Source organism: Narcine bancroftii, chromosome 4, assembly GCF_036971445.1.
Source record: "Narcine bancroftii isolate sNarBan1 chromosome 4, sNarBan1.hap1, whole genome shotgun sequence".
NCBI lineage: Eukaryota > Metazoa > Chordata > Chondrichthyes > Torpediniformes > Narcinidae > Narcine > Narcine bancroftii.
This window is the reverse complement of record NC_091472.1, coordinates 194,806,138-194,831,701: the sequence shown is the minus strand read 5'-3', so window position 1 is coordinate 194,831,701 and position 25,564 is coordinate 194,806,138. Positions and strand designations below refer to the sequence as shown.

General features: G+C 43.7%; 1 protein-coding gene across 3 annotated transcripts in view; it reads left to right on the top strand.

Annotated features, from left to right (window-relative positions):
* The window catches only part of dnah10 (dynein axonemal heavy chain 10), a 677,292-nt gene that overhangs the window by 473,904 nt on the left and 177,824 nt on the right, over positions 1–25,564 (top strand). For all 3 annotated transcript variants that reach the window (XM_069933473.1, XM_069933472.1, XM_069933474.1), the window contains 3 exons: positions 2,505–2,666; positions 6,508–6,682; positions 15,076–15,257. In XM_069933473.1, coding sequence (XP_069789574.1) covers positions 2,505–2,666; positions 6,508–6,682; positions 15,076–15,257 — 519 coding nt within the window. The remainder of the gene's footprint in view (positions 1–2,504; positions 2,667–6,507; positions 6,683–15,075; positions 15,258–25,564) is intronic.

Sequence of the window (25,564 nt, the reverse complement as noted above, 5' to 3'; positions counted from 1 at the left end):
CCCCGTACTGCTTGTTTCTTCCTTCTACCCAAGATACACAAATCCAGCCGCCTGGGTAAACCCATTGTTTCCTCTTGCTCTAGTCCTCTGAACTAGTTACTTTGACTCTATCTTTCTCCCTGGTCCAATCCCTCCCCATCTACATCCAGGGTACCTCACATGCCCTCCAGCGAGATGGCATTTAACACTGACCTCCAATTTCTGCTAACCTACTCTCCTTTCTCCCTCCCTTCCCTCAGCTCTCTACTCCCTTCCCTCTCCTCCCCCTGCTGGCTGCTTTGCCCTTCCTCCCTTCTCCACCTATTACTTCCTGCCTTTGGGACTGTGCTCCTTCCCCCAAGTCTCTCCCTTACCTTTTTGTTTGGACGCCTGCCGATATTTTTCCATATCTTGAGGGCTAGTGAGATGGCATCTACTGTTGACTTGCCATGAGAGCAGGTGAATTGAACTCTTGAGACAGGAGTTGATTTGCTCCACAACCAAATTCTCAAAGCACTTCAACATGGTAGACTTAGTGACACTGGCCAATAGTCACTAAGGCAGGTCATCTTGCTTAGGCAGCGCTAATGATGAACGAAGTAGTTGGGGACCTCAAACTGTAGCAGTGAGAAGTTAGAAATAGCTGAAAAATTTCCAGCCAGTTGGATTATGCAGGTTTTAAGGATGCAGCTCAGTTAATTGTCTGGGCTGGACGTTTTCTTACGATTCACCCTCCCGAAAATTGTCTTCACATCTGTCAGAAACTGAGAGTACAGAGTGCTGTAGGGGCTCACAAGGGTGGATGATTATTTTACATTTTGAAGCAAGCATAAAAGGTTTTGAGCTTGTCTGGAAGAAATGTTTTGCAGTTAATGATGTTACTCACCAAGCATCTCCAACACTCCTCCATCTAAGGCTTCACCTTTAACAGCTCCTCCATTCATCTGCTTTCTCAAACACCTCCTCCATCTTATGCAAAGAGACAATTCCAGATGGATGGAGGAGCTGTTAAAGGTGAAGGTTTAGATGGAGGAGTGTTGGAGATGCTTGGTGAGATGGACAGTGTAATTAGGGTTTAAGCAACAGAGAATCTTTTTGATGAGAGGGAAGAATCAGAGACAGAGAGGTAGGGTTGTCAGATTGGAGGTGAGGGCTGCTGAAGCCATAAAGGTTCAAGTTTTCTTTATTGTCACGTAATAAAGCAGGTGTAATATTACACAAAATTGACTTTAGTGTGCAGAAAGGCAAAGATTCGCCATCATTAGAAATTTCCCAGTGTCTTCATAAAGTCAAAAATGAGTCCCCCAGAGTCACTGAGTGTTGGTAAATTAATGCCCTGGGAAGAGGAAATGTCAGGGAACACAGATACATTTTATTTTCCTAATATGCGGCACTGATGGGGATTTGTAGATGTCGGATAAGTGTATTATCTGGAAGGTTGAGACTTAATCTTAACAATGCTTAACTAATACACTTGCATTAACAATAAACAGTTTAAAATACAAAAGACAAAATAATGCTATACTGTACTGAATGAACAAACTTCACTTTCATGAATATATTAACATTAAAGAATTTTACTTCATTTTCAATCACATTCTTTGAAAACATTTAACTGCCGATGCATTGGCAGGTCATTCCCCCTCCAGGGAACTGCCCATTAACATTATAGATAATTAACCCCTCCCTCTTCCAAGTTTACAGATAAAACTTCTGGCTGAGGAGGGATAAGGAGACACATTTAAGAGACACTCCAATGGCAAGCAGCATCAACCACCTCTTCATTCTGGGTGACACCATTGCTGTTTCACACAACTATATTCAAACAGCTGCTCCGAGCAAACGTTCTCCAGTCCTAAGTGAAAAACATGTAGACAGATGACCAGAAATAACACACTTACAGACAAACAATACATTTGAAGGACAAGTATTTCATCGATAAAACAAATTAATGAATAAATATTGTTTTGTGCATATAACAGCCTTGGAGGGTTAGTACGAGCAGTTCCTTTGTCGCTCAGCATTCTCACTGCCTGCGGGAAGAAGCTGTTCCTCAATCTGGTGATGCCACCTCTGATACTCCTGTATCTCTTCCCTGTTGGGAGTAACTGAAATATGCTGTATGCAGGGAGGAAGGGGTCCTTAATGATTTTGAGTGCCATCTTCAGGCAACGATCTCGGTAGATCACATTGATGGGGAGGGAGGAGACTCCAGTAATCCTCTCTGTCACTCTTATAGTCCAAGGCACTCTGCTGGCTGAATATTTGCTCCCATCTTCATCAAAGGTTTGTGTGTTACTTCAGAGAATGTTTATTTTTACAATTTTAATCTTTGGCATTTTTTTACCTATTATTTTATTATTATTGATTTTATTTATTCTTAATTACCACGATTATTTTTTTGTTGGTTTCTTGAGGTTGCCAATTGCTTGAATTCCAGATACCAGGGACTTTCTGTATATCATAGAGGAAAAGTTAAGTTGACCAATTCAAGTCTGCTCTCCTCTCTTATTCTCTCTCTTCAGCTCAATGCAAGCGGTTGGAGGGCGGATTGGACAAGTTAAAAGAGGCCAGTATTCAGTTGGCTGAGTTAAACCTGAAGCTGGCAGAACAAAAGGTTATACTAGCAGAGAAAACAGAAGCCTGTGAGGCCCTCTTGGCAGAGATTGCCTTGAACACGGCTGTCGGTAAGGCCAGCTTGTATTGAGAACAAAATAGTCATGCGCCGCATAACGTCCATTCAGACAATGTCCGTGGTCCCATAAAATTATAATAGATTATCCATTGCCTATTTATGTATTTGTGGTGTGCATATTTTTCTGTTGCAAATTGAAATAAGTACGAGTTCATCATTTAGTCAAAGCAAAGCAATTATCCAGCTATGTCCGCTACATCCCTTTCTCCATTTGGAGAACAGGATGTAACAGACATAACCGGATAATATGTACAATTCCAAATCTCATAATGTCCTATTTTACAGAATGTATTGTGGATGTTAAGCAACACATGACTGTAATGTAAGACACAGGAGCAGGAGATGGTCTTGAGCCTTCTCTATTGGACAGTAAGTTCATGGCTCATCAAATCAGCCTCACACCACTTTCCTGTACTTTATCCATAACCCATTTCAATGAAATACCTGTCAATCTTGTATCTATTCAATAACTCCATCTCCACACTCTCTGGAGCAGGAATTCAACAGAATCAATAACCTTTTTAAAAAAAAATTATATGGGGATTCCTTACTTTGAAATTATGACCTCACTTACTCTAGCTCTAGAATTCTAATTGTTATCAGTCCAGCCTGTTCAACCTCGCTTCATATGCCCTAGCTGTCATTTAATACCTTCAGTGCTACTGGTAATATTGACACCAATTTTCAGTACAGTCTTGAACATTTACCAGCTATAGAAAGTTACAATTACTCGCCAATCAAGCTCAACCCATAAATTACCAATTATTATGCTTTTTTGGTTTCCCTATCCCAATGAGGCAGTTGAGGTTGCCTCATTAAATATATTTATGTTACAGATTTTTAAATAATAAGGGAATTAAGGGTTATGGGGAATGGATGGGTAAATGAGAAGTGATACATTTTGTAAGGTCAAACGTGAAGGTGGAGTATGTGGTTAATGGCAGGATCCTGAACGGTGTGGAGGAACAGAGAGATCCTGGGGTCCAGGTCCATAGAAACCTTATTGTTGCTTCACAACTTTAGTAGGGTGGTTAAGAAGGCATATGATGTGTTGGCCTTCAGTAGTTTGAGGATTGAGATTACGTTGCAGCACTATAAATCTCTGGTTAGACCACACTTGGACTATTGCATTCAGTTCTGGTCACCTCATTACAGGAAAGATGTAGATGCTCTGGAGAGGATGCAGAGGAGATTTACCAGAAAGTGGCCTGGATTGGAGAACATATCTAATGAAACACAGTTGACAGCAATGAGAGGTGATATAGAGGTATATAAGATTTTGAAGGGTTTAGATCGGGTTGACGGGCACTACCTTTCTCCTGGGGCATCAATAGCAAATGCCAGAGGACATTTGTGTAAGATGAATGGAGGAATGTTTCAGGGAGATTTCAGATGTGCGTTTTTTACTCAGAGTGGTGGGTGCTGGGAATGAATTGCCTGGGGTGGTGATGGAGGCTGGTACAATAGGGGTTTCAAAAAGACTCTTGGGCACATGAACTCTTAAACAGGTATTTAGATTGTCATCAAGTAGGTTGACATAGCTTGGCACAACATTGTGGACTGAAGGGCCTGTACTTTGTTGTAATGTTCTATGTTCTATTTTCAAAGTGGAGCTGAGTCCACAGTCAGTTCAGCCATGATCTTATTGAATGACAGAGAAGGCTTGATGGGCTTGATGGGCCAGATGACTGACTACTGCTCATATTTAGGTATATTCTTATGTTCACTTAGCGGCTCTGCACCTCCTCTGCTGAGTGGTTGTGTCTGTGTGGGTACTTCCCTAAACTAGTGCACAAAATGATGCACATAAGTCAGCAAAGGACCAGGAGAACATTTTCCATCCTCCTAACGTGCTCCCACCTGACCACTCTTTCAGGGTGATAGAACACACAATACTGTACGGTTGACATAGTAGTTAGTGCAACGGCTTTGCAGCACCAGTGAATTGAACCGGATTGGATGTTGTGCCGACCTACGTCAACCTACTTAACAACAATCAAAACCTTCCTTACCTCACACCTCGAATCCCACGCTGTCTGTAAGGAGTTTGTATGTACTCTCTATGTCTGCGTGGATTTTCTCCAAGGGCTCCAGTTGCCTCCCACTCTTCAAAAGAAAAATGTTCCGGGGTGTAGATTAATGGGGTGTAAATTGGGCGGCATGGACTCGTAGAGCCAAATTGGTCTGTTACAGTGCTGTCTGTCTTAAGTTTTTAAAAAAATTAATTTAATAGAATAATTGTATGTCCTGTATTCATCAACTGGAAGCTCATTCCATACTGCCACCACTCTCTGGCGAAGAAACTCCCCCTCATGTTCCCCCCTAAACTTCTTCCCTTTCACCCTTATCCCATGTCCCTGTTTGCATCTCAGTGGAAAAAGTCTACTTGCATTTACTCTATCTATACCCATCATAATTTTGTATTCCTCTATCAAAACTCCCCTCATTCTTCTACGTTAATTATTCTCTGTAACTTAGTTCCTCAAGTCCTGGTTCCATCTTTTTTGCACTCTTTCAATTTTATTGCAATCTTTCCTGTAGTTAGTTGACCAAAACTGCATATGACACTCCAAATTTGGCACCACAAACATCTTAAAACTACTTTACCGTAGCATCCCAACTCCAGACTTAATATTTTGATTAAAAGTTCAAAATTTTGATTTATTGTCAGAGTACATACATGGTATTACATGTATTCTTTTGTGGGTGAGGCAGAATTATCACTTACTGATAGTGAGAAAAAAATGTACTCAACATACACGTAAACAAATAAAGAAATGTAAACAAACTAACTGTGCAGTGTAGAGAGGAAAAAAAATTAAAAAGGAAATGTTCTTAAATGAGTCCCTGATTGAATTTGTTGTTGAGGAGTCTGATGGTGGAGGGGCAGCAGCTGTTCCTGAACCTGGTAGGGCAAGGCTTGTGGCATCAATACCTTTTTCCTGATGGCAGCAGTGAGAACAGAGCAAGTGCTAGGTCGTGTGGATCCTTGATGATTGCTGCTCCTCTCTGACAGAAGTGTTCCCTATGGATGTTCTCATTGGTGGGAAAGGTTTTTCCTGTGATGTCCTAGGCTATGTTGAAGGCCAATGGGCCAAAAGCACTCTTTATGACTCTATCTCCCTATGACTTCACTTTCAGGGAATTATGAACCTGAATTCCTAGATCTCTCTGATTGACTGCACTCCTCAGATTTACGAGGCAAATTCTTTACACAGAGACTGATAGCGGCCTGGAATGGGTTGTCAGGGAAAGTGTTGGAAACAGATTAAAATTTTGTTCAATAGTTTGAGACATTTAGATAGATTCATGAAAGGATGTGGCCCATGTACAGGTAGATAGGATTAATTTGATTGGCATCATGGTCAGTGCAGATATGGTGGGATGAAGGCTCTGTCTCTGGACTGCCCCATAGTATATTCTAATGTGTGTGCCAAGCCCCCAGTGACAGAATTAACAGTGAAAAACTGGAGATATTCAGGTCTTATTTATCCAATATCTTTTTTTTTAAAGTAAATGGCCAGTTGTACATCAGGATAAGAAGGGCAGTGAGCCCACACAGGACTTAGTCAGATCGTCTCTTGAAATGTTCCACCAGACTCTCATGCATATACTGGTTTTCCAACATTTGTACATATTTTATGAATAAACTTCTGTAGTGAAGATATTATGTCCATCCACCAGGTACTGTACTATAGGATTTCATCCAGAGTTGCAATCTTTACAAATACCCACTTGTAAATTTAGAAATTGCTTTTAGCTGTCTTTCAAAGGAGGTGGTATTTGTATTCTATCCTTGTACTTAAAGCTTCATTTGTTTGCATTTTTTTAAGCTGAGGAGAAGAGAAACCTAGCAGAAGAGAAAGCTGCTGAAATAGAGGATCAGAATAAGGTGATTGCAATAGAAAAGCAGGAAGCAGAGAATGCCTTGGCTGAGGCTTTGCCTGCTCTGGAGGCCGCTAGATTGGCATTGCAGAGTCTGGACAAGTCTGATGTCACTGAGATCAGGTAATTTGCAGCCACATTCAGAGCATTGATTTATACATCTTAAAATGTTTCTCATCAGAAGAAAATTCAGTTTTTTTGTTAAAATGACAATAATCAGGATATACTGGGCAGTCTTTTGTTTATAAGGACTTTCGATAAGACTCATATGATAAATGTGTTAATACAATCTAAATCCATGGGATTAAAGAGGCAGTAGCAGGATGGATAAGAAATTTGCCAATGGAAAAAAGAAGCTGAGAGTCCTGGTGATTGTTTATTTGACAAGATGGCAGAAGTTCAAATGTCCTTTATTGTCATGACAGTACACAAATACACAGCATTTGTTTTATTTGTTTCTTCTCAAAAGTCACACAAAGAGGTGCCATTAGTCCACTATCAAGACAAGAAAGAGAGGCAAAAGAGAGTTTCCACAGAGACATTCAATGTCCATGGATCATACCAACTCCTTCAATACCTCCTGCCTCCTACACTCCCACAACCTTCACAGCTCTATGGCTTCCTGTCCATTTTTGCAGTGAACCTGAGCTTCAAGCATCCAAATCACCCTTCTTATCCCCTGTTTATGAACCTCTGATATGATTTGGGTGCCCTTCCCATCACCATCACCCTCACAAATGCTGGTCCCTATGCTAGGTTCCCATGAGTTAGCTTCTGGCACCTACAGCTTGGTCTGAGTGTTGTGGAATATGGTATGACCTTGCTGGACTGTGTTGGCTGGCTCAATTTCTGTCCCAATAGTTCCTCCCCATAAGATCCCTAATAAAGGCTGATAGAATAATTGTCTCCACCCTCCATACCTGCTTTGGACATGAGCCAGCAGCATGTAGAGGCATGCTGAGGTTTTCTGGTTAATAAAGCTTTTGACTACTTACTTCGTGTCTGCGGGTGGTCATCGATCGTGCTATTAACCAGATTTTCATTTGCCATGGACAAGGCAATTAGACGGAGAAGCTGGAAACTGATCCCAAGGAACCAGATGCCTCCATCAAGTTCAATATGTGGCTACATTGCTTGAAGGCCTACATGAGGTGCCACAAGATCACAGCAGGAGGCGATAGGTATGATCTGCTCTTTGCAGCAGTGGGCCACTGAGTGTACCAGATTATCTGTGATTGTGAAGAGTACAATGAGAAAATGGCCCTCCTGTGACAGCAATATGGATCCCTGATGAACGCCATGTATGCCCACCACCAATTGGTCACCTGATGCCAAGGTCCCGGTGAGTCTGTCGATGATTTCGTAAGGGTCATGTGGGAGCTGGGGTGAGCCTGTGGGTGCCGGGATGTGACCACAGTGACCTATCAGGTGGAGCTCATCCATGATGGACTAGTTGCGGGCTTCCGCTCAAACAACATCCAGGAGCGACTCGTAGGGAAGAGCGACCAGATCCTTCAGGAAGTCAGGCAGATGGCCCAATCACTGGCGACAGCCCAAAAGAGTGTGGAGTCCTACTCAGCAGGCCAGGCAGCAACCAGGTGGGGAGAACAGGTGCCGCCATCTTGGGACTTGGGGTCCCTGACTGCCGCTGCTGTCACCAAGCACATGAGGTGCAACTACTGCAGCCAAGGAAAACACCCATGGAAGTACTGTCCGGCACATAGTACAACCTTCTCAAACTGCCGGAGGAAAAGGCACTATGCAAAGGTATGCCGCTCTAAACCCTCCCCCTTCCCTTTAGCAGTGCTACATGCTGAATGCGATCTGTGTCACAATCTTGGGCTGACCCACTTCCAGTGTTGTTTCTGGTTGCCAAGAACAGAACAGTGGGGACAGGGGCTCGATGACATTACATCTGGCTTCTCTTCTGGACTCCACCGCATGCGATCCATGGAAGTGGCCATCTTCGCAATCTTCCGGACGGCCATCTTAACGGCAGCTGTCCCAAAGATATAGCAGCAGTGATTCGGACAATGAGTTGACATTGGCCTCCATCGTGCTGGACCAGAGCAAGCCACACCAGCTGGGACGATCGACAATGGACATTTAGGTAAATGGCCACACCATAGGCTGCCTGTTTGACATAGGGAGTGCAGAGTTTCATACACCCGGGCATGGTCCAATGTTATTCCCTGACGGTGTCCCCGGCGAAGTGCACAATAGTGCTATCCTCTGAATCCCTCTCCATTACACCATGACCCTACCTGCGAGGGGATCAAAATATAAAATCGTCAAACTGCTGGTGATGCTCCACTTCTGCGCACCAGTCATACTGGTGTTGAATTTCCAGTGCCTACTTAAGGGTGTGCTGATGCAGTTTGACAGGACCCCACCCCCCACCACAGTCAGTAATAATCAATTCCTGGGGGACCACCCGTCCTCCCAAATGTGCCCAATCACATACCGGAATGCCATGCAGGGCACCCGACATGCTGTTTGGCTAGCCCCCCTGGCGTACCACCCATCTGCCCGGAAGACTGGTCTTACATATTTGAGGCAAACAGCCACCTCTATCACTTCCTGTGGGTCCTATTCAGCCTCATGAATGGGGTGTCTGTTCCAAAGGGAGATGGATCAAATGGTGAATGACAACAAACTAAAAGCTACCTATCCATATTTGGATAATGACACCATCTGTGGCCAGAACCAGGAGGAACACAATGAGAACCTGCAGAGGTTCCTGCCCACGGCTAAATCTCTCAACCTTGTACAATCAGAAAAAGTGCGTGTTCAGCACCACGTGGTTGGCCATCCTGGGGTATGTGGTGGAGCATGGTGTCATTGCCCCTGACCCTGAGCGCATGGGCTCCCTTCTGGAACTACCTCTGCCCCAGAACCCCAAGGCTTTCGAGGGCATTAAGGCCGAGATTGTCAAGGCGGCAATGCACGTCATTGATGAATCCATCCCGTTCCAAGTGGATAGCGACACATCCAACTTTGTCCTGTCCGCCACACTGAACCAAGAAGGCAGGCCAGTGGCATTTTTCTCCCAAACTCTCCAGGACCCCGAACTCAGGCACTCCACTAATGAGAAAGAGGCACAGGCCATTGAGGCACTATTTCGCCAGTAAATTGTTCACACTGCTGACGGACCAGAGAGCCATCGCTTTTCTGTTTAATGATAAACAACAGGGGAAAATCAAAAATGACAAGATCATGAGGTGGAGAATTGACCTAAAATTATGAGATCTTGTATCGCTTGGGGAAGCTCAATGAGGCACCCAATGCCCTGTCCAGGGAATCTGCACCAGGGCACAAGTAGATCACCTCCAAGCCCTCCACAATTGCTTCTGCCACCCCGGGGTCACAAGGCTCTACCATTTTGTGAGGGCCCGCAACCTTCCCTATTCAGTAGAGGAGGTCAGGGAGTTGACTCGTAATTGCTCGGTCTGCGCAAAATGCAAGCTGCATTTTTACTGACTGGCGAGAGCCCAGCTCATCAAGGCTACTTTCCCCTTTAAATGTCTCAGTATGGACTTCAAGAGGCACCTCTTGTCCACGAATCGAAACATGTACTTCCTGAATATTGTTGATGAGTACTCACGCTTCCCATTTCCCATTCCTTGCCCAGACATGACCACATCCATGATCATTAAAGCCCTCTGCAACATCTTCACCCTGTTTGGCTACCCCAGTTACATTCACAGTGATCGGGGGGGGTCCTCATTCATGAGTGAGGAGTTGCAGCAATATTTCCATTCCAAGGGCATAGCCATGAGTAGAACCTCGAGCTACAACCCCCACAGGAACGGGCAGGTGGAAAGGGGGAATGGCATGATCTGGAGGGCAGTCCTATTGGCCCTCAAGTCAGAAGGGATGCCTATCTCCCAGTGGCAAGAGGTCCTTCCAGAAGCACTACACGCCACCAAGTCCTTACTCTGCACTGCAACTAACACCATCCCTCATGAAAAATTGTTCTCCTTCCCTAGGAACTATTGGAACTATGCTGCCGATCTGGCTGACAACCCTAGGGTTGGTGCTTCTCCGAGAGCATGTTAGGACTCCCAAGGCGGACCCACTGGTTGAAGAAGTGCACCTAACCCACAGTATGCCCTGGTACAGTACTTGGATGGACAGGAGGACACAGTGTCCATCTGGGACCTGGCGAGCAGAGGCTCAGGAGGTGCACACAGTACCCTATCATCTGTGACCAGTCGATCCCAGGGACTGCCCCAACAAACGATGAAGTGAACCCACCACCACGGCCCCTCAGATTGACGTTCCTCCCCCACCCCTACAAACAAGCCCCCCATCACCCTCAGAACCGGTGCACACAGACACAGTTCAGCCCTCCAATACTCAGCCGGCCAAACAAGTCACCGTCCTGCAGGAACTGATGACGCAGTCGGGGCCGCAGCAAACGCAGTGCCAGATAAAACCGCCAGATTGGCTGTATCTATGAACTGTTACGGACTACAGGACCAGTGCTGATGGACACCCCACCAGACTTCATCTCAAATAAAGGGGTGAATATGGTGGAACACGGTATTGTGGGCATGATCTCGCTGGACTGGGCAGGCTGGCCCGCCTTCCGACCCTGTAGCTCCTTCCTGTAAGATCCCTAATAAAGGCTGATAGCCTAGTCTCCACCCTCTGTACCTGCCTTGGACATGAGTCAGCAGCATGTAGAGGCATGCTGAGGTTTTCTGGTTAATAAAGCCTTTGACGACTTGCTTCATGTCTGCAGTAGGGTTGACAGGTAGGATGGCTATGGAATAAGACTCTGCTGAGGAACACTGGAAGACGTGGCTTTGCTCCCCCACAACTCCCAAGTTTGCACCAGTGGCAGGACTGATATTACCACGGCTGCAGCAGCGGTGGACCCAGAGGTAGCCAAAATTTTAAATATTTTTGGGCCCTTTGTTATCTCCACTTATCACCTTCAGCCTCTTTCACAATCTCCACCCTTCTATCCCCCACTTAACTCAAATTGCTGACTGTCTAGATCCATATATTGTCTGCCAGCTCCTGGCCACATACCTCCTCATCACTTCTCACTGGTTATCTCTGAGTCATGCTGTAGACTCTCAACCCCAAATATTGACCATCTATTTGTCTCCGTGGATTCTGCCTAACCCACTGAGTTCCTCCAGCAGTGAATACATTCCTCCAGAGTATAGCACCTTGTAGCATCTGCTAACGGCAGTGCTACCAAAATGAGAGACGTACACTCAGCCCGAGGTAAATCAGTGATTGACCCTTAATTTGAATTACTCACAGTGCTTGAGGAGTCTGTCCACTTCCTGTGTGGGGCAGGCTGGCCTAAGGAAGTGACATCAGCACTTCACGGCATTACTCCCCGTCCAGCAACGCACAACATTGAAGCTGCGCCGTCCCCCGGGGAAGGGGGCCCCACACCATCTTGTTTTGGACAATTGGGGTGGTAATCTGTCCCGTCTATCTGCCACACCACCCCCCCAGAATCGCTGCCACCCTTTAAGCAAGTTATCGTACTGTCTTTGGGCGGGCAGCCTCTGTGTCTTACCTGGGGATCTGGGGCGGGCTGGCCTGAGTCCTGAAGCATTGCCTTGAGGCAGTCAATCTTAAACCTGTCCTGCCGCCTGCCAATGTCCAAGGTGAAAATGACAATGTTGCACTGAAACACCTTGAATGGGCCTTTGTAGGGGCATTGTAGGGGTATCCTTGCTGTCCTCTCTGAATGAAAACAAATTCGGTGGAGACCCATGTCGGGAAAGTGCCGGAGGTTTCTGTTTACCCATTTGTTTACCCATTTGTTCCCCCAATCACTGGAGGACATCTAGAGCACTGGATTGTGGGCTGGGAGAGTTGAAGTGAATATCTCCTGGGATGGTAAGTGGGGAGCCGTACACCATCTTGGCTGATAGCACTGGTAGGTCTTCTTTTGGTGCTGTGCAAATTCCTAGCAGCATTCATGGGAGTTCGTCCATCCAATTTGGGACTTGTAGTCAAGCTTTCAGGGCTGCTTTCAGGTGGCGGTGGAAACATTTGAAGAGCCTGCTTGCCTGAGGATGTTAGAGTATGGTGTGGTGTAACTGGCTGCTGTAGAACTTGGCTAGATTGGCCCAGTCCAAGGATATGACCTGACCCCTCAGTCCGAGGTGATGTGGGTCGGAACTCCAAAGCATGTGACCCAAGAGGTCAAGAAAGCTCCGATGCATGTGGGCAGGGGTATCTCTTCTGGCCAATGGGTAAAGCAGTCGATTACTGGAATAAATACTGGATACTTTGGCTCACAGGGAGTGGGCCAATGATGCCCACGTGCACATGGTCAAAATGGTGCTGTGCTGGGTCGAAACTCTGGAGCGGTGGCATCGTTGCATCGACTGTAGTCACCACACAGGCACCAACTGCTGGAGTTCTTCTTGACCATGTGCAGCAGGGACACCCAGTGTCTGTTTGAATGACAGACGATACCCAACTCCTCCATGGCAGCGAACTCGGTCTTAGCTTGGAGGAGTTTGTCCTGCAGGAGACACCATGCCCATGCGTACACTGGAGGCCCAGTGGTCTCAGTGTGGTGTTCCATGCTATGTGCTGGTTTAGCGTCGTGGACGTTGGATGCCGACAGTGACAGGTACTTTGCCAGTAGGCAGACATATTCATTATAGTCCAGAGTGTGGATTCCTAATGGTATAAAGGAACATTGCCGTAGAGTAAGGGGGTATGACTGGAACATGGTAGCATTGACAAACGGGATCCGTTCATGTCCACCAGGACCTCGTGTACCCGAGGAAATCTGCTCCGAGTAGGGCTTGTCCCACGAACACAATCGTACACTTCCAGTGGAAAACCTTGTCTACGGCATGGATTTTGACCAGACCGGTACCAAAACTTGGAATGGAGGAACCGTTGGCTGCCTGTTGCGGAAGGCCCTTGGAATTGTGTTTGAGTTCAAAATACGTCGATGGAATGAGGCTTATCTCTGCACCCGCGTCGACTAGGAAATCCCTCTTTGTTCGCTGCTCCTTGAGGGAGAGAGGCCTTTATGTGTGCCAACCGCCGAGACCACTATTGGGGGCTGGCCTGTTCATTTCCCACCGCCTTGCTTGACTTGTCATTGAGATATGAGCATGGGGGGATGCACTGCCAGGCGTTACGGCCCCATCTATGATGGTAGAAACAGTAACCGCTCTATTTGTCTGAGTGCTTTTTACATTGCGATTTGGCCATGGCTACTGCTGGAGGGCCTGTGGGGTTGCTGAACCGATGGTGTAGATCGGATGCACATGTATGGAACTCTGTTGCGGGGTGCGGAAAAGTCTGTCTGCTTCCTTGGCTACCAGGTGTGGGGCGCTGAAATCCATGTCAGATATTAGCGTGAAAACACGAACCAGTAGCTTAGAGAGGAACAGGGCCTTGAACAAGAAACGGTTTGTGTTACCATCCGCTAAGGCCACCATTTCGTGCACGGGTTCGGAGGGGTTTCTATTGCCCAGGCCTTGCATATTCAGGATGCAGAAGGAACGTTCGTGCCGGCTGAGTTGCAGGGAATCAAGGGGGAAACGCCAGAATTGTTTGTATTTACACTCTATAGGAGGATTTTCCATGAAGGAGCTCACTTTTGCTGCAGTAGTGGTGTCCAGAGCACTGACAACATGCCAGAACTTGGTATCCTCCAAGACAATGCCTCTGATCTGGAACTGTGACTCGGCCATTTTTAACCAATTCCTGGACTGATTTCCCCATAAGGGTGGCAAATGCACACCTACAGTATTGGTCATGGCCATTGCGATTGTAGCAATAGTAGTATCCTGCATTTTGTCACGTTCAAGGTGGGTTCCATCGGTGTCATCACTATAGACTGCTAACGGCAGCACTACTGAAATGAGAGACATCCACACAGCACGAGGTGAACCAGTAACTGAACTTTATTTTGAATTACTCACACTGCTCGAGGAGACCATTCACTTCCTGTGAGAGGTGCGCTAGCCTATGGAATTGACGTCAGAACATTGCAGTGTCTCTCCTCATCCAGTGACACACAACAGAAGTGGCGCTGTCCCCCGGGCAACGCGTGTCGCCAACTATGGGCTTCTCCTCGGAAGGGGGCCCGTGCCATTTTGTGTTGGATGACTGGAGTGATGATGCAGCCCATCTATCCGCATAGTCGCTCGCCTGCTACAATCTGTAGTTCTGTTTGTTTTCTAATCGCATCCTGTTACTTTCCATAAATACTTGTACAGTAAAACCCCCAGTATCCGGCACCTATAGAGATCAGTAGATGCTGAATAAGTGAATTTCCTGGTTGCTTGAGATTGCGTCTTGAGTGGATTGGCGAACTAACTGTTAGGGGATGCCAATTTTAAACATTCGTATTTTTAACTGATTTATTTTCTATTATATTTTTGTTGGTTGCTTGAGGCTTCTGGTTGCTTGAATTCCAGATAGCGGGGATTTTACTGTACCTTAATTGAAAATTGATGAGAATTGTTTTATTTCAAGATTTAACTTTGGTCTATTTTTCAATTAAAAAGGTCATTTGCGAAGCCTCCCAGACAAGTGCAGACAGTCTGCGAATGTATCCTTGTTATGCGAGGCTACAAGGAGATTAACTGGAAGTCAGCCAAAGGCATGATGTCAGAAGCAAACTTCCTCAAAAGCCTGATGGAAATGGACTGCGACGCTATTGGGCAGACACAGGTTAAAACAGTCAAAGGTAAATTCCCAGCAGAAACTGCAGTATCTTTAATGATTAGGGATCAAAATTACACAACACACTGCCCTCTGTTGATCTGATTATTTGATGTGCACAGTAACAGTGGGTGAATGATTATGCATACTGGAAACCCATACCATCACTGGCAACTGGACAATTTGTACACCTTCAAATGTATATAATATTATGAGGGGCTTAGATAGGATGGACTGCCAGCACCCTTTTCCCTGGGCAACAATAGCAAATTCCAGATGGTTGATATCTGTTTAGGTGAGTAGAGGAAAGTTTAGGGATAGGTTTTTTTACTCAGAGTGATGGATGTCTGGAATGCATTGCCAGGGGTGGTGGTGGAGGCTGGTACAATTGGATAATTCAAAAGACTCTTGGACAGGCACATGGATGTGAGAAAAATAGAGGGTTTTGGGTGTGGTAAGAAGGATAAGATTGTTATGACGTAGGTTTACATAGGTTGTGGGCTGAAGGCCCTGTAGTGTTGTATGATTACATGTATTTGTGATAAAGAATATTGAGGATGAAACATTACTTTATCCAATCTACTATGGAGGTTGGTGTCCTTATTGACACTTGGGTACTTTTTTCTTTCATAAATTCTGGAGTCGTGGGTCTTGCTGGCAAGGCTAATTTATTTTGTTTGATACAATTGAGAGATTTGCTGGCCACTTAAATGGTTAAGTGAGACTGAGACCCAGTGCAATGTGGCTTAAGTTCCATTAAGGCCAAATAGGAAGAGAACAATTGTATTCCAATCCTGAAGATAAGTAATTTGCAGGGTTTGCAACAAATAGTCTGATAGCAACAACATCTCTTTTACAAGACCTGGAATTTCACTTTAGAATTTTGAACAAATTCAAATGTTTTAATTTCCTGATAGGAGAAGCCCTTATGTACTCTATTGTGTCAGAAACAGAAAATACTGGAAACATTCAGCAAGTCAGAGAGAATCTGTGGAAGGAGAAACAAACTTTGTGTGTCAGATTGAGAACCCTGTGAAACTGGGAAAGAAAGAAAATTTTGGTTTTAAGTTGTAGAGATGGTGACAGATAACAGAGAGGTCAAAGGGACAATCTCTTCAGGTGACGCCTTCAAGATATAAATGAAGTAGTAGAAGTTTGATATATTAGGTGTTTTTTTTCAGTTCTTATGTTTCTGTGTTCATGTAATTTCTCATGTCCCTCATTAACTGAACAAGTAGGTAAATTCATTTGTGGCCAAATACAGTCAGCTGGAGATACCTCCAAGTGAAGCGACGCTTCCCGTGAAGCTGTGGAAGAGAGGGAGTTTGCTTTTCTGAGCACCGTTGCTCTTTATGCATCAATGACAAAAATTTCCCAGTGGCCAACTATTGCAATTCTTCACCCCATTCCCTCGCCAACATGTCTGGCCATGGCCTCATATGCTGCCAAACCAGGGCCAGCCATAAATTGGAGGAACAACACATAATATTTTGTCTGGGCACTGTCCAACTGGATGGGCTTAGCATTGACCTCCAGTTTCTGATAGATTATTTCCCATTCTCCCTCTCTTCCCTATCCTTCTTTCCTCCAGTTCTCCTCCCCCTTCCCTCTTCATTCACCCCTCCTCCTGGCAGTTATGCCATCCCTTATCCATCTATTACCTCCTGCCTATGGGCCTGTGCTCCACCTCTTGGTCACTCCCCTCCACCATTTTATTCAGACACCTGCCTACATTTTACTCATACCTTGATGAAGGGATCAGGCCCGAAACGTTGGTTATGTATCCTTATCTTTGCTGCATAAAGAAAGCTGTTTGAACTGCTGAGTTTCTCCAACATTGTGATTTTACTGCTGGAGATACTCAGCGGGGTTGAGCTGCATCATAGGGAGAGAAAGAATGGTTGATGTTTTGAGCTGAAACTCCGGCCGGAGTGAGGAATGTGTGCAGTTCTGAATTGATCTCTCAGTGGGCAAATATTTCAGAGAAAGTGATCACAACTTTCTCTACTATAGGACTAGAGATAGCCAGGAATAGAGAATTTGGGAAAACATTTAATTGTGTTGGGTAAAATACAATGCAGGAGCTTGGGAGCTTAAATTGTGAGCAGATGCACTTGGGAAAAAGTACATCAGAAAACAAAGTGGCAAATGTTAGGAGAACATTTGCATGGCACTCTGCACAAGTATATACCATTGAGGCAGGGAAAGGTAAGTAAGGTGGAAAAAAACAATGGTGGACAAAGAATATAGAAAATCTGAGTAAGAAATAAAGAAAAATTTATGAAATTTTTAAGATAGGAGTTGATACAGTGCTAGAGAATTACAAGATTGCCAGGAAACAGCTTCGGAAAGGACTTAGGAGAGCTAGAAGGAAACAGGAAGGCCTTGGCGTGCAGTGAAATTCCAAGGTATATAGAAGGCCTTGGAATTTTAATGTGCTTCAAAGCCTTCTACAACTATATGAAGAACAAGAGGTTGAGTCATGTGAGGATAGGATCCATCAGAGGTGATAGTGGAAACATGTATGGAGTCAGAGGAGGTGACAAAGATCCTTAATGCTTAGCTTCAGTATTCACCAGAAAAAGGGCCCTTGACAATTGTGAGGATGACTTAAAGTGGATTGAAATGCTTGAGCATATTAACATTAAGAAAGAGGATGTGTTGGAGCTTTTGAAAAGCATGAAATTAGATCAGTCATCAGGACTAGATGGGAAGTGAGGGATCATCTGAGCCACTGGCGATGATCTTTGCATCATATTTGCATCAAATATTGTTCCCCTGTTCAAGAAATGGAGTAGAGGGATTAGTACTGGGTCATAAAGTTAATGTAGATAAAAGTGAGGTGATGTCTATGGTGGATATGGATTATTCATAATGTAAAAGATTGACAGAATTTAAGTGGCAAAATGATGCAATTAAATATCTAGGAATAAAAATTAATAGAAATATAAATAATTTATTTATGTTAAATTATTCAACATTATTGAAAAAGATAGAAGATCTGAGAAGATGGAAAGATGTACCAATAATGTTAATAGTATTATATTTTGTAGGTGAATTGTATTAAAATGAATATTTTACCAAGAATATAATATTTATTTCAATAGTTACCCATTCATGAACCAGAATTATTTTTTCGTGATTTTAATAAAATTATATGAGAATTCATTTGGAAAAGTAAGATGTCAAGAGTTGGTCTTGAAAAATTAACATGGAAATTTGATCAAGGAGGACTAAGATTACTATATCTTAAAGATTATTATAAAGCAGCTCAATTGAAATTTTTGTCCTGTTATCAAATGGGTGAAAAAACAGCTTTTGTTCAGATTGAAATGAACAAAATTGGAGAAACTATCCCAGAACAAATTTTATATAAATGGAATAGTGAATTGTTTAAAGAAAATATGGAAGAATCAATTTTAAAACATATTTTGAAAATATGGAATGGGATTCATATGAAGAGGGATTAAAAATAATCAATTACCTAAAATGTTGTTAAAACAAAATTAACATTCCTTTTACTTTGAATAATTCTTTATTTGATAAGTGGTATGGTAGAGGTATAGAGAGGACAAAAGATTGTTTTTTAGGATCTTTCTTTTTAACTTTTGAGCAATTAAAAGATAAATATAATATACAAAATAATACAATTTTTGCATATTATGAATTAAAATCATACTTAAGAAATTAGAAACAGATTTGAGACTCCCAGAACAAAATCAATTTGAAGGTGTAATAACAGATGCACTTATTATTAAGAAATTTATTACTAATATGTATACAAAATTACAAGAAACTACAAGGAAAAAAGATTTATACAAATCAAAGTTATTATGGGAGAGAGTTTTAAATATACAGATTCAAGATTGTGTCAAAATTGTGTCAAGAGAGTGTTACAAGTGCAGTTAATGCTAGATATCAAATGGTTCAATATAATTTTCTTCATCAATTATACATAAATTAAATGGACTTAATTCTAATTATTTGGATAAGTGTTTTTGATGTACCAAGGAAACAGGGACTTTTTCACATTTGAAATGGTCCTGTGAAAAAATAGAAAGATTTCAGAACGATTTGAGTGTATTACTTGGACAAATTATGAAGATAAAAATATAAAAAGATCCAAGAATATTTTTTACTTGGGAATATATATAAAAAAAATATAAAACTGAAATTGGATAAATGTCAAGAAAATATAGATTGGTTGTTATGTAGAAACACCTTTAATGTAGCTGGATGTCTGAATGTAAACTTGTAACCTTTCTTCCAAAGAATTGCCTTCATTGGATTGAACTCTTTTCTTCTGTCCATCACCATAAAAGAAAGTTTTATTCCCATCATTTATCCTAGATTCCATATTTTGTCTTGCCTTTTGGACTGCAGCGTTCAGAATTCTTTCTTTATGTTGATAATCATTTAACTAATACAGCCCTGCGTGGTTGAGTTGGCAAATTCCTTAAAGCTCTCTGTGCTCTCTCTAATTCAATTCCATTTGGAATATTTTCTTCACTCAGAACTTTAGGAATCCATTTCTGAAAAAAATTCCACAAGATTCTCATTGCCTTCAGAATCTTCTCTAAGACCAACAGTCTTACATTATTACATCTGCTATGATTTTCCAAAAATATCAGTCTTTTCTGGGAATCCTTTCCTCCTTATTTCCCAAATGTTCCCAGATATTTCAACCCTTTTAACGCTGTCCATACAAATATTCCCATAATTTTTAACAATCTGCACATCTAATTCCACTCTTTGAACTTTTTCTTTAACTTTATTAACTTCTGCAGCATATTTCATCATGTCAGTTCTGACATCCTTCACATTACTTCTAATTCTCCATATATCTTCTCTTAAAATCTGAAATTACCCCATCATTAATGAAGAAAGATTTTTTATAGTTGCACTTTGCCTTTCTACAAGCTGTTCATCTTCATCTGCTTCCTCTTGGTCTCCCTTTTCTTCTGTATCGTTACCTGTCAAAAAAAGCATGTTTCTGATAGCTGTCTCAAGTTCTAGTTCCTCCATTCTGCCACCATCAGAGGTGGCACTGTCAGGACTCCAGTTGTTCCTTTTTGACCATGTATGGGGATAACCCTTCGCGCATGTGCACAATGTTCTGATAATCTTCTGTAGAGATCTGAACTGCTTCTGCGCCATCTTCCTTGGTTCCCCAGGGAGGTGGTGCAGCTACTGGCTTCTGGAAGGCCATCATCGCCCATGTCATTCATGGAGGTTTCGGAATTTGAGTCCCAGGTTCCAATGTTAAGGTAGGCTGTACATTCTCCATTTTCTTAACTTCTTTACTCATTTTTTTTTTGCTGTCCTCTTTCCTCTACCAGCCATGCCCAGCACGATACAGGTAGGTTCTAGGGGTTTTTAATATCTGTACCATTTCATCAGATGCAAGGATCGACAACGAGATAGACAACAGACTCGCCAAGGCAAATAGCGCCTTTGGAAGACTACACAAAAGAGTCTGGAAAAACAACCAACTGAAAAACCTCACAAAGGTATACAGAGCCGTTGTCATACCCACACTCCTGTTCGGCTCCGAATCATGGGTCCTCTACCGGCATCACCTACGGCTCCTAGAACACTTCCACCAGCGTTGTCTCCGCTCCATCCTCAACATTCATTGGAGCGCTTTCATCCCTAATGTCGAAGTACTCGAGATGGCAGAGGTCGACAGCATCGAGTCCACGCTGCTGAAGATCCAGCTGCGCTGGGTGGGTCACGTCTCCAGAATGGAGGACCATCGCCTTCCCAAGATCATGTTATATGGCGAGCTCTCCACTGGCCACCGTGACAGAGGTGCACCAAAGAAAAGGTACAAGGACTGCCTAAAGAAATCTCTTGGTGCCTGCCACATTGACCACCGCCAATGGGCTGATATCGCCTCAAACCGTGCATCTTGGCGCCTCACAGTTTGGCAGGCAGCAACCTCCTTTGAAGAAGACCGCAGAGCCCACCTCACTGACAAAAGGCAAAGGAGGAAAAACCCAACACCCAACCCCAACCAACCAATTTTCCCCTGCAACCGCTGCAACCGTGTCTGTCTGTCCCGCAAACGAGCCTGCAGCTGACGTGGACATTTACCCCCTCCATAAATCTTCGTCCGCGAAGCCAAGCCAAAGAATATCTGTAGATTATTTTTTAAATTCTTATTTTTGGGCTTTTAAAATTTTTCCCCCAGGAGATTCTTCGTTCCACCTTCCCTCACGCCATCACACTTTGCATCCCCTCCTCCCATTACAAGGCTAGGTTGAGTGAACTTGGTCTTTTTTATTTGGAGCTACAGAGGATGAGGAGTGACCTGATAGAGATGTATAAGATGATGAGAGCCATTGATTGTGTGGATGGCCAGATGCTTTTTTCCCAGGCCCGAAATGAATAACATGAGAGAGCATGGTTTTAAGATGCTTGTAAGTAAGTGCAGGGGGAATGGAAGAGGTATGTTTTTTCACTTAGAGAGTGATAGATGCATGGAATGGACTACCAGCAACTGGGGTAGAGATAGGTACAGTAGGATCCTTAAAGAATATGCAGATGTAATAGCAGAGACTTTGGTGATTATTTACCAAATTGCTTTGGACAGGTCACGGCAGACTGGAAGATGGCAAATGTCATGTCACTATTCCAAATGTAGGCAAAAGGCAGGGAACTATATACCAGTTAGTGTAACATCTATCGTTGGGAAAATTCTTGAAGCTATCACTAAAGAATAAATTACAAGACATCTGGAGCAAAATGGATCCATCAAGCAGATGCAGGATGGATTCAGCAAAGGCAGGTCCTGTTTGAAAAATCTACTGGAGTTCTTTAAGGATATAATGAGTGAGGAAGATAGGGGGGGGGGAAGCAGATGGGCGTTGTTTACCTGGATTTCTAGAAGGAATTCAATAAGGTGATGCCGAAAAGTCATATTTATTAGCATAGATAGAGGATTGGTTAACCAATAGAAAGCAGAGAGTTGGGATCAAGGGGTGTGCTTCTAGTTGGCAATCAATGGTGAACGGGGTACTGTGGGGTTGGTGCTGGGCCCGCAATTTTTTTCTTTTCCAATATTTTTATTAAACATATTATAAGTAAACAATACATGAGGAGAATAGAATGCAAAATCAAATAGTAAAAACAGAAACATCAATGTATTGCAATACATTATATAATGTATAACATTATAACATATTGAACAATATTATCCCTTTCTCCTCAATTTGAAATATTCAAAAAAGAGAAAGAAATTGTTAAAACCCCATCTAACTTACCAAAATAAACAAGAAAAAAACAACAACAAAAAAGTTCGAAACTGAGATTTCACTACCACAAATCATTGCAAACTATTTATCTGGTCCTTGCCAATAAAAATCAACAGAAATCCAGAACAGTCTGGAAGGTAAAGTCAAAATACCAATGAACTCATATGAAAAGTCTCTTCAAACTTAACAGAGTTTAAGTGCAACTTCTAATTTTTTCTAAACTTAAACATGACCTAACTTGAGAGGACCAGTTGGTGAATTAGGATCTTTCCATTTAAATAAAATGGGTCTTCTGGCTAACAGTGTAGTAAGGTCTACAACTCGATGTGCAAAACTTGACCCACTTCTGGAACTATAATTCCAAAAATAGCAGTCAATGGATTAGGTTGCAATCTCTTTGGGTTTGCTTCGCGGATGAAGATTTATGGAGGGGTATGTCCACGTCTGCTGCAGGCTCATTGGTGACTGACAAGTCCGATGCGGAACAGGCAGGCACGGTTGCAGCGGTTGCAAGGGAAAATTGGTTGGTTTGGGGTTGGGTGTTGGGTTTTTCCTCCCTTGTCTTTTGTCAGTGAGGTGGACTCTGCGGTCTTCTTCAAAGAAGGTTGCAGCCCGCCGAACTATGAGGCACCAAGATGCACGGTTTGAGGCGATATCAGCCCACTGGCAGTGGTCAATGTGGCAGGCACCAAGAGATTTCCTTAGGCAGTCCTTGTACCTCTTCTTTGGTGCACCTCTGTCTCGGTGGCCAGTGGAGAGATCGCCATATAACACGATCTTGGGAAGGCGATGGTCCTCCATTCTGGAGACGTGACCCACCCAGCGCAGTTGTGTCTTCAGCAGCGTGGATTCGATGCTTGCGGATTCTGCCAGCTCGAGTACTTCGATGTTGGTGGTGAAGTCATTCCAATGAATGTTGAGGATGGAGCGGAGACAGCGCTGATGGGAGCGTTCTAGGAGCCGTAGGTGATGCCAGTAGAGGTTGCAATCTAATACCCAGTATAATTGACAAAGTCTTGAAAATATTTGTCCAATACCTCTCCAATTCAGAGCAAGACCAAAACATAAGTGCTAGTGTGGCCACTTGTGATTCACATCTATCACACATTGGACTAACATTAGGAAAGATGCTGACCAATGCATCTTTTGACATATGAACTCGGTGTACCACTTTAAACTGAACCAATGTTAGTCAAGCACATAATGAAGAGGTTCTAGCGGCAGATAAAGAGAGTTGAAAGAATGAAACCAGTACTCAGAGTGCTTATCTGCACTCCAGTTGTTTATTGAAACTTCCTGTGCTACGCCTTATAAGGCTACGGGTAAGTCCCTCCTTTGCGTCAGATACGATGTCATAATGTAGCCCTGTGTGCATGCGGACCTAACCCAGCCAGTGGAAAAGACAATTCTGATGGCGACATCTTGACATGGCTGTTCCATTGCGGCAACTGTAACGTGCGGAGCCGGTTCACCTACTGTCACTGATGTGCACCGCCACACAACCACCCCCAGAACCAATGATAGCATGTTGTGCCCCTGAGTCCTGTGTCGATTTTGTTTTAGGGGGCCTGTCCCAACACTTGGTTGGCTGTAGGGCGACTGGCTGGCTGAGGTTGAGGTGTACAGGCTTCAGGCAGTTGGCTGTGAACAGTTCCTCCCTGCCCTCGAAGTCCAAAGCGAATGTCTTAAAGGGGCCTTCAAAGGGCTTTTGGAGAGGGGCGCAGTGTGCAACTCGGCAAATGAACTCATAGTCGATTGTCATCAAGACTGCAGGCACCAAGGTGGGATGGTGCAAGGGAGCCCAACATATCTCTCAGGTTTTACAGCGCTATCCCTCCTTCTGTGTTTGTGCCCTTGGGGAGGAATTCCCCTGGTAGAGTCAACGGGGCACCAACTCAGCCGAGGAGGCCTGTAGGTCCTCCTTGGGTGCTGTCCAGATGCCCAGGAGCACCCAGGGAGCTCATCCACCCAGTTGGGTCCAGTCAGGCAGGCCATGAGCACTTACTTAAGGTGGCATGGAAGTGTTCTACTAAGCCATTGGACTGTGGATGGTAGGGGGTGGTGTGGTGGAGTTTTGTACTGAGGAGGGAAATGAGCTGTGTCCACAAGGCTGAGGTGAACTGTGCTCCCCTATCCATTGTGATGTGGCCCGGTGTTCCAAACCGGGATATCCAGTGTGTGCGCACTGCCCTGGTGCAGGAGTCTGTGGACGTATCCTTGAGGGAGATGGCCTCTGGCCATCTCGTGGCTTGGTCTATCACTGTGAGGAGTTACCAGGCCTCGTGTGAAATGGGGAGAGGACCGATGATATTGACGTGGATGTGGTCGAATCATTGGCTTGGTGGCTCAAATTGCTGGATGGGGACTTTTGTATATTTGTGGACCTTAGAAGCCTGACAATGTGTGCAAGTGTTGGCCCACTCGGCGACATGCTTTCGTAAGCCATGCCATACTGTTATGAGCCCAGAGGACCCCAAAACCAAGCAGCAATAGATATTCACCAAGATAAATGGTTACTTAAACTAAAGTTGTTTTTAATTATATTTAAACATGAAAACAGGATCAAACTTTAACTTATTACTATTAACTTAACTAACCTAACTTAACCCCCTTCTAATTCTAAGCGCAAATGTATGTATTGTGTTTGTTAAGTTTAGAAACGTTCATTGATTCACAGTCCAATCTCACTTCTCATTCCTCTAAACTTACTAGTTGCAGGCAATTCTTATACTGTGCACAGAATTTAACATTTATAAAGTTTACCAGGCTTTGGTGCTTGAAAGGTAAATGGTTACTGCTCAGGAAGGTTCTTGTCAGTTTTCAGAGAGAGATTTGTTGTTCCAGGGCACCCACAATGGACTTACTTCCATTGGCCACTTCAGTTTCTTGCTTTTCTTTCAGCTCACCACAGATTTCCTTTTTATTTAGCTTATTTCAAGAGAAAAATTAGACAGCCAGAGGCCTCTCCTCTAGTTTGAACCACAAGGACTTTGATCAGGCTGAACTAAGCAGTCACAACTGATCTTCTAAATGTGGATTTCCACAAGCTTTCCAGCTTGTCCTGTTCCAGTCCTAA